The sequence below is a fragment of the Anas platyrhynchos genome, chromosome 11 (assembly GCF_047663525.1).
Source record: "Anas platyrhynchos isolate ZD024472 breed Pekin duck chromosome 11, IASCAAS_PekinDuck_T2T, whole genome shotgun sequence".
NCBI lineage: Eukaryota > Metazoa > Chordata > Aves > Anseriformes > Anatidae > Anas > Anas platyrhynchos.
This window is the reverse complement of record NC_092597.1, coordinates 6,727,140-6,739,624: the sequence shown is the minus strand read 5'-3', so window position 1 is coordinate 6,739,624 and position 12,485 is coordinate 6,727,140. Positions and strand designations below refer to the sequence as shown.

Below are 12,485 nucleotides of genomic sequence, written 5' to 3'. Positions count from 1 at the left end.
AAATGTATTTGCTTATTTTCTTAATAAGTTTCTGCTGTATTTACATTACTTTGCTTCAAAAGTACATTTTTAAGGATAGTATTTCTCAGTGCTCTTCCTTTCCCACCCTTCCCCCTTAATAATTCCCCTGGACCTCTGTTGCTTGGAGCAGACTTCGGCTAGCCCCAGATTCGATGTCAAAGGCCATGACCCGATGTCAGAGCAGCCCATGCTGCTGGCCTCTTCTTTGAATAATTATCTGGAGTTTATTGTGTTGAAGGGATGGGCTTGGGGGCAGCGCAGTCACCCTGGAAAGCCAGACCAATGAGCTATCCAGCCGGACCACTACCCAACAATGGACCTGTGGGTTACACAAAAAATCCAGTGGCACAAAAGATTAAATTAAAAATGGACATTTGGCCGCAGAAGTTTTGTCCTTAGGACAACCGTTTTGTCAGCCTTCTTGGTACAGTACTGTTTAGATCATTTAAATTGAAAGGAAAAAGGTAGTATTTACAATTTGTACGTATGCTGGACTAAAAGAGAAATACTTTGTTTATCCCCTTCCCACCTGTCAGAACCACCAGGTTAAATGCGGCTGAAAAAGTTGTTTCTATCCCCTGTGCTCAACTCAGGACATGAAGACGCTCAACTCTTTTTTCCTAGAAATTCTGTGCAGTCCTAATTCTTTTAGAAACCAGAACAAAGCCCCAGATACTTTTATTTCTGTCAATATTTTGCTTTTAAAGTGCTGAGAGTGGGGATGTTCAAAACAAGTATGAAAGTATGCTCAGTATCCAGACTTAACGAGTCAACAGTAAAGGGTAGTAAAATGTCCATTTTCTTTGGGCTTCCTTATCTTTTCCTCTCCCCAGAAAGGACTTAAAAAGTTTGAAATCCAGGTTGAGGATTGCTGTCTCTTCTTATCAGGACAAATGAAAGGCTGCTAGAGGTGGACTCACTGTTCTGGAGGGTTGAAAAGGGGGTGGAGGTGGGGGGGGTTCTTTCATGGTCTGACCTCGGATTCTTTCTTAATTTTATCTAGCCCTGACCTGTTGGCTCTGCTCTGCCTCCTTTCAAGGCCTTCAGAGCTTCACAAACATGCAGCAGCTGAAGGAAACAATGACGGGGCTTTTAGGGGTTGCAATATTACACTCTCTTGTAACCTTGACTAAGTAGCCTGTAAACAGATGCTTTCTATGAAGCATTTACCAGAAAGCCAAAATTTTGGCTGTTTGTACACACCAGACATGTTTTGGGTAACTGTTCATTCAGCTGAAGCTTATATGGAATCCAAATTTGTAGTTCTAAATCAAGGGTGTTACAGAGCTGTATTTGCTGATACAATATGGTGATGGAACCTGCTGTTACTTGTTTTATGGCTATCTTTAATGACGTAGATTTACTTGGAATACAAGAATTGTGCGAAGACAAAGGATCAAAATCTCAGTGGGATAAACATTGTTTGGTCTTCTGCAGAAAACTGATTTGAAGATAGTGTTAAAATGTAATCAGGACATACGCATTTCTGTTTTTTGTTTTTGTTTTGTTTTTTGTTTTTTGTTTTTTTGAGGAGGGAATTATATATTAAGTTTTTTTGATTGGTGTCCTTCAAGCTGAGAGAGTTTTAATTATGTAACAGAACGTCTCAAGAATGGATTTTTTTTGCTCCATCTTGAATATGGAAGTGACTTTGTTCTTAGTAACTTTTAGTAAAAGTTCAGTCTGTGCAATCTTGATAATTTAAGAATGAGATAGTTGCATTAAAAAGTACTTCACCAGCTGCTAAGCGATTAGAAGCACTTTTTTTGTTTTCTTTTAGATGTTTAATTGCTAATACAGGCATTTCATCTTTGATGCCTCTAGTTTTTCCAGCTGCGTTCATTGGAGGTGCATGAGGACACCATCTGGCAGTAATGAGGTATAACTCTACCAGATGGAACCAAAACACATTGGTGGGAGAGAGATATTCCTTCCTCTCTGCATGTCACCTTTGTCATTAGGGAAATGTCTTCCAAACAGAGAACCTTTTTTTCCCTTTCCTCCAAATAATGATAGCTGCTATAGCAGTCAACCCAGAAAACCTAGATTTTCAGTGGATATATTTCAGAGGCCATTAAGGGTCATCAGGAGCATCATTTATTTTGTTGTGGAACAATCCCAGCTTGTTTTATGTTTGTGTGTGTGTGTATTTGTCTAAGCTCTTCATTTCTTCTAAAATACTAAGTTTGAGACACTGACTTAATGGAATTCCATGGAATTAATACACCCCCACACACTAAAACTTTGCCTGCCACTGTCTATTTACTAGACCATTTATATTTTTCCAAGCTTTGGAAACTGGTCTCTGTGCATTTAAAACCTGCCTAACTAAGAAATATACGTGTATATAACCGGAACTTTTTACAATTTTAAGTTTTGGAGATAAACTGAGAAAAAATGCATATGAGGACTTCTGAATGCTGCTTCTCCACACAATAAAAGAAATGGGAGAATTACACAGAAGCAAAGCTGATGGCGATAGTAACTGAGCTGATGCAATAAAATATAGCAGTTCAAAGAACAGCCGTTCTCTACATCTGTTGCTGTTGAGCAATAGAATTGGTAAGAAATTAAGTGTCAGTTCTTCATGATGTTTTTGCAGTTTCTGTCAGTATCTTGCATCTAGATAAAAAGTGGATCTGATTCTCCCTCCATCCTGAGAAATGAAATGATTTGTCTTAAAATCAGGATTGGAACATCTGAGTTCACTATAGCTTTTCTTGCTGAATCTGTTTTTACAGCACTAGCCTCAGTAACTGCTCTGAGCTTTCTATCTGCCAAGAAGCTAAACATAATTTCTAAAATTACACCTTAATGATGCAGTAAGACAATGAAATAGAGAAGTGTTCTCATTTGAACTCTTACCAAGCTTCGGCCACTGAAATGTTAAATGTGTTTTCCAAGTTATAATCTATGTTTTAAATGATAGTTCAATGTATTTTTAGCTCATACTTACGGTATTTAGCTTTGCCATAGTCCTACCGTGAAGTTTCTAAACCTATTGACTGTAAAAGAAGAAGGCTCCCCCAAGTGTCTTTCTGCTGAAAGACATATCAGGGTTGAACCTGCAGGGCTCACTGCAGATTTTTATGGGAGAGTGAATTACAGCATATGGGATGCCAGAGGAGTATCACTAGAGAGCTGTGACCTACCTGCAAAAACTGTCATAAGAAAATGAGGCTGATCCTACTTTTTTTTTTTTTTTTTTTTTTTTAAGCGAAACAGCGATGTTTGGAACAGTATTTCTGATCATTTTAAATTATTTATATTAATCATTATAAAGCATACTTAGCTTCTTCCAAAGTGTATTTTATAGGAATATCACCAGAGGTGATATTTATGACCCTGGTTGAACCTACTATTCATGTGTTTTAAATATTGCAAGGCTTTGGTTATATAAAATGGTTGTAAGAGGCAGATCCACTGTGCTGTGTGAAGCTGTGCCAGCTTATCACATCCAGTCTCTAATGTCTTCTAAAAGACAGTCTATATACTCCAGAGGCACTCCTGTAATAAAATCTATGTATTAGATCTGTCATGTCTATATTGACATCAGTGCTGGCCTCTTGCTTTGTATGAACAGTGTAGTTTTGTGTCCTTTCCACCAGCTGATTTAAGTAATGACAATAAAAATGCCCATAAAAAGGCTGTGGGTGCCGTGATGCTTAATTTTATAACAGTCTAACGTAGCCAGCAGCATTAAAACAAAATGGAACAAACAAGTGAGCAAAAAAAAACAAAAACAAGCAAACAACACATTCAACAGGAACAAAATAACTTTAACAAAATGAATCTGGTTGGTATATACATGTAGGCTAGAAAATTGCTCCTGTTCACCCCTTGTCTGGGAACAAACCTTCAACCACTACACAAATGCTAACAACTGGAATCGCAGGAGAATTAAATGAAATGATTACCAGGCTGTTCATAAAGATTTTGAAAATGCAGAGGTGAAATCTTGATGTGAGGTGCTGTTTGTTTGTTTATTTGATTTAAATTGATTTTTTTTTGTTTAGTGTTTGAGTGAATCATGGTGCCCATTTTGTTTCTGAATAGCAGCGATTGTCTGTGGAAAGATGTGTGTTGCTTCTGGGTCTTTTATGGGTGTGAATGATGGCCTCAATGCTCACTCCCCTGATTTCTGAGCCTCTCAGCCTCCTGTTGCTGTATAATGTGCATGGATGGTGTACACTAAATTTGAGACTGGCAGCCCCCAGGTGGCCATGCCATCCACAATCTTTTATCAATGATATATGTGCAAACTATTCAGGACACCTATGCAGGCTAAAGATGAGAAAGCTCCTGAAGTTCGTTTTCTAAGGATATGTCTGGCTTTGAATGTTTGATCCAGTTGATGAATTGCTAGATAAAAGTGTTTCGCCACATTTGTGTTGGGATTGCCATTGTGGAGTAAATCATACCGTAAGCCTGTGGACAAAACCAATAGTTGTTAATAATGCACAGAAGAGAGGTTTCTATAGACAAAAAATATTTTCCAATATTTTCCAAGCAAGTTTTATATATTTTTTTATTTTTTTTTTTAGCTGCTTAATACACTGTCCTCTTAAAATTCTTTTGTATTCTCCATTTTAGATTTCTGTAGTATTTAGACTTTTCCAGGCCAGTACATAATGCAGCCCTGCTCAGATACTGTTTCAGTTACAGATACCACCAGCAGATTCTGTTTCAGCCATAGAAGCTGTACGGTATGACAGCTCAAAAACTGTGACACCCCGTTTGGATTAAACCAGTCTTGCTGCCAACTGAACAGTGATGTCCTGTGTATGAAGTGGAAATAACCTTGGTTTTTAGATGGTAGAGGCTAGCTGAAAGGCTTTATTTTTAAACAGGTTCTTCTATATTAAGATAATTTTTTGAAACTTCTTGCAAGAATTTTTGAAACTTCTTACAAGAGTAAGATGAATGGTATTCAATGTTGTGCAGAATTAAGTAAAATACATTGGATCAAAAAAATACTTTCCTTAGACGTGAATTATTATTATTTTTTTCCTGTGGGAGTTAGATTTGCCTCTTCCACATCACATTCTTTTTCTCCCCAATCAAGCATTAATGAGGAATTCAAGTTAAAAAAAAAAAAAAAAGCAATGAGGATAAACAGACCTCACAGGCTCCTCATTCAGCTCAGCAGGGCACTAGACCTTAGCTATTCTTTATTTCACAGTGAAGATGATCAGTTCTGGGTGACCACTTTCAAAGGGCATGGAGTTTTTGAAGGTGCTCAGCAGGATGATAAATTGTCGTGTTTGTCATCATGTGTCTTGTGGAAATGCAGCAGGGGCCTCTTCTGCAGGAACTTGTAAAGAAAAAGATGCAGACTGTGACACTGGGCTGGCTGGGTGCCACCTGTTTGTGTGGAATCAGGTCAAAGGTCTGCTAAATAGTACTTGAATTCAAGTTTACTTTAAGAATGGCTGAGAAAATCAAGTATAACAATCTCCAAAACATACTCCTAAAGAGATCTTGAAGACGTTTTGATGGCCTCAGTTTTTAATCTTGTCTTTGTTTTCAAAGATTGCAGTTCTGTACTAAATACACGTATTCCTACCACAGGTTAAGTAGGAAGTCCGGGGAGGTGGATCCTTTTGCTTTTCTGAGACACGCATTGTAATTCACGTCAGAAAGTCACCATAACTTGATTTGGATGTGTGAAAGTCGCTTGGTACTTCTGAAGTGTAGTAGTTATCTTTTTGGTTGGGCTCAGTGTTTTGAAATGCCCCTTCCCTTCAGATGAGTTGTTTTTCTTTGTTTTTTGTTTGTTTGTTTGACTTCTAAGAGATTGTAATGATTTATATATATAATATCGTGCTATCCTTCTGAATTTTCCATGTTAAAGTTCCGTATTTCCACTTACGTTGTGCTTAACGTTATGCTTGGTGTTTGTGTCTATCTCCTTTTGTCTGATTGTGATTTTGCTGACTAGTAACAACTGACTTTATCTGTTGTTAAAGTGACATTGTAAAGTGAAAAAATGTTTAAAAACTCATTTTCCAACATTTTACAATTTATATTGTTTTCTCATGACACTGAGGTCTGTCTGGAAAACGGGAATGGGCTTTTCTTGCCTATTCTAACATTAATGCTAAATATGTCAAAGAAATAACTGAAATCCAATTTTAAGAACTAATTTTGCTCTACACCTAGATGTAGATTTCGGTAAAATAATCTTAAAAATAAACCTAGATGTAAACTATATCTAGTGATATTGCATTAAGGCTGATGTTAGTAACTCAATCACAAAAAGATTGTCTATTTCAAAATAAGCATGAAAACATTTTTACAAAATGCATTTTTATGAAGCAACTGTGCCTTATCTATGGAAGAACGAAATCCAGCTTTGTTGAGTTTGTATTGCTTATGCAGGGACTGCAGAGGGCGCTAAGGATCTGATATAAGCCAAAGTCCAGTTTGTGGGTAGGAAATGTCAGGGAAATGGGTTCCTGTTTATTTCAGGAGAAAGGCCATGTCAAATCTTGGCTAAAATGAGAAAGAGGAGAGCTTATTTTGAAAAGAGATAACATGGTATTTAGTGCAAGGAAAAAATCAAGTATAACAGCCATATGACATCGGCCTAGACCTTCTTAAAACATTAATAGAAAGTAGTAGATTCATTAGCTGTCACAGTGGAAGAGGAAAATTATATATACATCAGTGCTGCTATGTAGTTTAGCTGTGCCCGTAAGAGCTCATATATGCTACCACTTTGCAAATCATCCATTGTATGGGTGGGATTTGTTACAAATATCAAGAGAGCAGGCTGCAGAGAAGCTACCTTTAGCAGTGCAGCCAGCCTGGTGGTTTGTACTCCATGCCATCATCATTTCTGAAATGCTTAAGGACCCTTTTTTACTTTTTTTTATTTCCCAGTAGTAATTTTTTCACTTGGACCAAGGCCAGTGTATCACTAACAAAACTGAGGGAAGCAGCAAACTGCAATATGAGAACCCACAGGCATGGCCAGAGAAGCAGCAAACTGTAATATGAGGACCCAAAGACATGGCCAGAGAAAGGGAAGCAGGGAGACCCTTCAAGCTAGGAGCAGTGACCCTCTAAGAATGCCAGAATCAGCTTTCAGGAAAACATATGGAAGCGGTAGTTTTAAGTCAAAGGTGTTATTAACAATGACTGTTGTTTCACAGTATTATATATCCTCTAGGAAGCTTGAACCAAAACATTTCCCATTTCTTTGCTGGATCCTGTCTTTCTGCATTTGCCTTACTTGCCCTGCTTCATTCCAGCCTGTTTATCCAGAAAAAAATGTTGATTTCTATGGATCTCATGCTGTTTTTTCAACAGATCTCTGTTACAGACTGAAAGCACTTTTACTTATGCTGAATGAAACTATTAAAAAAATCTAGCTCTATAGCTGTGAATGTGTGAGTTTGTTTCAAATAGAAATGTGATATTTATCCCACTCCCCTCCCACTGATATCTGTTCCAAAAAAAATTATTTCAGGCTACTGGAAGCAAGACTGGGAGATGTAACTGATTCCAGTGCAGCCTAGGCAAAGATTTGCAGACGTTCATAGGACTGGAGGAGAAAAGGCAGTCTTCCAAACATCTAACCCTTTTATTGGTCTGCTGACAATAGCAGACAAGTTTTGAATTGAATTTGCAGAACACTTGAGTTATCTTGCTGCCTGTAGAAGTCTGAAAATCCTTATTTTTTGTCTTGATTCTAATTATTCCTTTTCTCTTTGTGCAGATCCTAGAAGAAAGTACCATGTAAGGCTGCTGGCATATAACAATATGGAAGAAGGTTATCAGGCAGACCAAACAGTCAGCACTCCAGGATGTGTCTGTAAGTGTTGTAGATGTATTAAGAGTTTAGTTTCAGGATTCCAGCAGCTCTTTTTAATCTATAAATAAACACTTAATTCAATGTAAAATAGAGAACCAGAAAGGTTGTACGTGTGACAAATACTGTTCTAGTCAGAGACAGTCTCTTGTTTTAATAAGTTGCAGCTGAGGAAACAAGATAGCTACCAAACACATTTTCCTTCCCTGTTGGATTGTCTGTGTCATCTAACCAGTGACGTGTCATATATCTTATCAGTTCAATGTCTTGAACCAGATTCCTGGGTCTGAATGCCAGGTAATACTGAGTGGGAGCAGATTTGAACCTAAACCTATGGGTTCAGACCTGTCTCTTAACCTTAGCAGTATCTGTGTATGCTTCATTAAATAATGTATGCTGCTGGTTTTTGTTCTTTTTTTAAAGCTGTCCGTGATCGCATGGTGCCACCACCCCCGCCCCCTCACCATCTCTATGCCAAAGCTAACACTTCATCTTCTATCTACCTTCACTGGGGAAAGCCTGCCTTCACATCTGCACAGGTCATTAATTACACAATCCGTTGCAACCCAGTGGGACTGCAGAATGCATCTCTGGTTCTCTACCTTCAAACGTAAGTGCAGTGCTCTTGCATCTTCGTTTCCCATTTCTAGATCCAGTTTCCAATTTTTCTGTCCTCTTTTAATTCCCTTTAAGAGGGATAAAAGTTGTTGCAGTCAAAAAGCTGTGTGCTTTATCCAGTGGCTGCTAGTTGGCTGCTTTTTCTTTGGTTGTATAAGATGTGTTTGTAGAAAACCTAAGTTCTCTTCCTGATGTCCTGGTGTTTGATCTCTGGACAAGCTCTTGAATTTTTAACAGGTTTATTAGCTAAGCTGAATTTAATGTTAAACTCATTCTTTGGTTCTTCAACCAAGCAAAAACTATAAACTATTTTGTAGTTAGCTTCTCTGGTCAAAAATGGGACTTGGTACAGTGTCTGATTTTAACATTGGAGGCAAAAATTCTTGAGTTTTGAGGGGTTGAGTGTGTCCTTGTGGGAATGCCATGTTCCAAAGTATGTGGCATCCTGCCAGGAGAAAGCTAAGTAGACCTATAGCTTGCTATTCAGAGAAGCAACGTGTGAGCCACAGAACAGTAGGACAGGGAAGAAATCCTGCCTGAGCTCAACCTTCAACTCTGTGCCCTGGTCGTATGAAAGCAGAAGACTGCTCTATTGTGACTGTGTACAGTGGGGGCCATGGTGCTGTTGAGGGAATCCATATGTGTGTAGCTCTCTCAACTATTTGGCTTTATTTGGGCTTACTCAGGTCTTCTAAAGAGAAGAAATGCTGTGTTAAAAGATAGCTTCCATCCTGACGTTGATCGTTTTCTCTTCAAAGAACACATCACCTGCTGTAGGAGTCAACAAGTAGACCCAGTACAATCACCATGTACAATCCCTGGCATATAATATGGAGCATAGCAGTGAATACTGCTTTTTGTGATAAGATGAAAGTATTGCACATATTGGTGACTGACTGCACTATGGAAAATGAAAACACTAAATGAGACTTAAGTAGGGAAGATTTGTATTCCACAGAGATCCCCTAAACGTGGGGGTGATAGAGGCCATAAATGGAAGGAGGAGTTTCATGCATAGCCTATATATTGTGAACTGAGAACAGAACCAAGAATAACTGATGGAGCCAACAGCAAGTGCCTTTTCAGCAGAGGCTGTAGTTGTGTTACTCCAGTTTAAAGCATTGTGTTGTAAGGATGAACATGGGAAGAGCTGAGTTTGGGATACCCGCTGGCAGTCTGGACCATGATGTTCTTGGACTTGCTTATGCATCAGCTGTCCAACTAAGCTCTGTAAAAACCTGAGCTCAAATCAACTGATAGCAAACATAGTGTGCTCCAGGGAGCTCCAGGGTTAGTAGAATTACCATTTTAGGTAGACAGTGCAGATGGCTCACGTGTCTGGACTTGAACTGGTTTGTTCTGTGTTGAACTGACAGCAGCAATCTACTCACCATGGCTAAGAGATATCATTTGAGTTCTGGATCTTCAAGTCAACATCTGCTGTTATGTTTCCTTTTTCTTCATCTGTACAGGTCAGAGACTCACATGTTAGTTCAAGGTCTTGAACCAAAAACCATGTATGAATTTGCAGTTCGTTTGCATGTGGACCAGCTCTCTAGTCCCTGGAGTCCAGTTGTCTATCATACTACCCTTCCAGAAGGTAAGGGCACTAGGCAAAGACTACAATGTTCTGAAAAAAAACTTTTAAGCCAAATAACCTAGGAAATTGCTTATTAATTTGGAGCTGTCTGCAGGAGAGAGAAAGACTTTCCTCTAATGTACAGATAATGCTCTTCTCAGTGGAAGACAGAAAAACGCTCTAAAGAAAATGCGTTTTTTGGAACTGTGAAATTTTTTTTCAAAATCTACGTAAAACCATCAACCATTTTTAAATAAAATGTGATACTAGCAACCACTGAAATAACTTGAATAAAAAAAAATGTTTATAGGAGAGGCACAGTTAATTCACAGGTATTATGAAAATGTGTTTTAAAATCCAACAGTTTTAGAAACTGTAAGACAATTACGTATATACCTTCCTTTCTACTACCCTAGCTGCTGGTTTGTTTCTCTCTCAGCTTGGTCAGTGAAAAATCAAAAGCTTCAGTTTCACATTCTTAGCACAGCAATATTTGATGTTTGGGATGTACCTCTTCACAGGGAATCTTTATTTATTTATTTATTTATTTATTTATTAAAATTTTGGCTTTGAAGGAAAAAATACAGAACTTGCTTTTACAACATCTGAGCTATTAACCAGATCAGAGTTAACACAAGAGTTTCTGTTGAAGAGCAGTGAATATGATTTGTTTATGTTACCTGGGATGTAGCAATAGCCATTGGTTCTAGACAGCAGTTTGGTTTTGAGCAGTTTAATTACATGCAAATTAGGTTAGCCTAATAGTATTGTGTTACTGTTCTCACAGCACCATCTGGCCCTCCAGTAGGAGTGAAGGTGACTTTGATAGAGGATGATACTGCTTTGGTTTCCTGGAAGCCACCTGATGGTCCTGAAACAGTTGTTACACGATATACTATCCTCTATGCATCCAGGAAGTCTTGGATCGCTGGGGAATGGCAAGTGTTGCACAGAGAAGGTAAACTAAAATCATAAATGTATGAACTGGACAAACAGTGATGCTACTTGTAAGATGCTTCATTATTTTCAGCTCCCTTGAACTACAGCAAGAAAGAAATTCATATAAATGTTCACATGAAAGTCACAATTAGTTTAGAATTACTCCCATCTGATGGAAACATATTAAAAACCAATTAATACCTCAGAAGGTAAGGGGAGAGAGGTTGTCTATGTTGCTTTGGAGCTCAGTGTGCATATGAACCAAAATGTTTCATAAATGCAATTACATCCATCATAGTTCTGGATAACAATGATTGTGATGGTTTTATTTTGTGAATGTGCGCTTTCAAATCTGAAGTCTCCAAGATGCCTTGCTCTTCAGAAATAAGTTTACAAACGTGGCTGTGTGTTTCTATGTTTCTTTTGATCACTGCCAGTCCAGTTAGCTCAGTTTGACTTGAAGAACTTTACCCTACTCCCAGTAAATAGCTGTGCAAATTGATTGACTCTGGCTGTCTTTGACGGCTGAATCCCAGCTAGCTAATCTAGCAGTACGTCAGGTATGGTAATGTGAACTGCAGTCATATCTTTGGGGTTACACGTAGACATAGTCTACGTTTTCATAGGTGCTTTCCAGAATCATACTATGATTTGAAGAGCTGCATTACGAATAGATTTATATTATAGCCAGGAAAACAAAGCAAAATACATTTGTTCTTATGTTGGTATTCAAAATAGAGGCAGTTCAGAATAGATAATGTTCCAATAATGTATTGTACTAAAGCAAGAACCTCAGTGTTACAGAGTAAAGTCGTGCTGAGCAGCTTAATTAAGAAGATTGCCTAGGAAGACTTGTATTTCATCGTTCTGTTGTTGTTTTGTGGCTGAAAGCTTATTTGCCAGCAGAGAGTGATGCCTTAAATCTTCTCTATAGGAAAATACACAATACATAATGGCTTTAGAAGTGCACTCAAAGAGGACGATTCTTTTTTTCCAATTTCAGTGAGACAGAACTGTCTCAGTTAAAAATTGGTGGTTGTCCCTTGTGCTGCTCCTGCAGAGAAGATAAAGGACTGATAGCCACTTGGAAAGGTGGCAGTCCCACTTTGTCTTTGCTGAAGCAGAATAGTATTTTTTTTAAGGCTGACCTCTGACAGAAATTGTCAGCAGAAGAACACACAGCAGAAGAACAGCAGTGAAATGACTCTTAATCTTAAGCAAAATTTATGAAAAATATCTGGTCTTTGAAATATCCAAGAGCTGTAACTATAGGGGATTGAGTCCTTTCCCCCTCCCAAAAAAAAAAGTTTCAAAGAAACAGGAATACAGAGTTGTTACAAACTGTTCAAGGAAACAGAAAAGTTTTCATATTAAAGGACCAATCCAATATTAATTTACTAAAATGCAGCAGATTTAATTTTAAATTCACAGAGAGCTTTTATTTGAAGAATAAATGTAATTTTAGTGATAATATACTGCATATGTTATGTGCAGCAAAGCAGTTGAGTTGCT

The 12,485-nt window shown here is 38.0% G+C and overlaps 1 protein-coding gene across 2 annotated transcripts in view; it reads left to right on the top strand.

The window, feature by feature from the left end:
* PRTG (protogenin) overlaps positions 1 to 12,485 on the top strand; it is an 81,122-nt gene that overhangs the window by 60,301 nt on the left and 8,336 nt on the right. For both annotated transcript variants that reach the window (XM_038184942.2, XM_072043495.1), the window contains 4 exons: positions 7,745 to 7,840; positions 8,261 to 8,447; positions 9,928 to 10,055; positions 10,822 to 10,992. In XM_038184942.2, the coding sequence (XP_038040870.1) occupies positions 7,745 to 7,840; positions 8,261 to 8,447; positions 9,928 to 10,055; positions 10,822 to 10,992 (582 nt within the window). The remainder of the gene's footprint in view (positions 1 to 7,744; positions 7,841 to 8,260; positions 8,448 to 9,927; positions 10,056 to 10,821; positions 10,993 to 12,485) is intronic.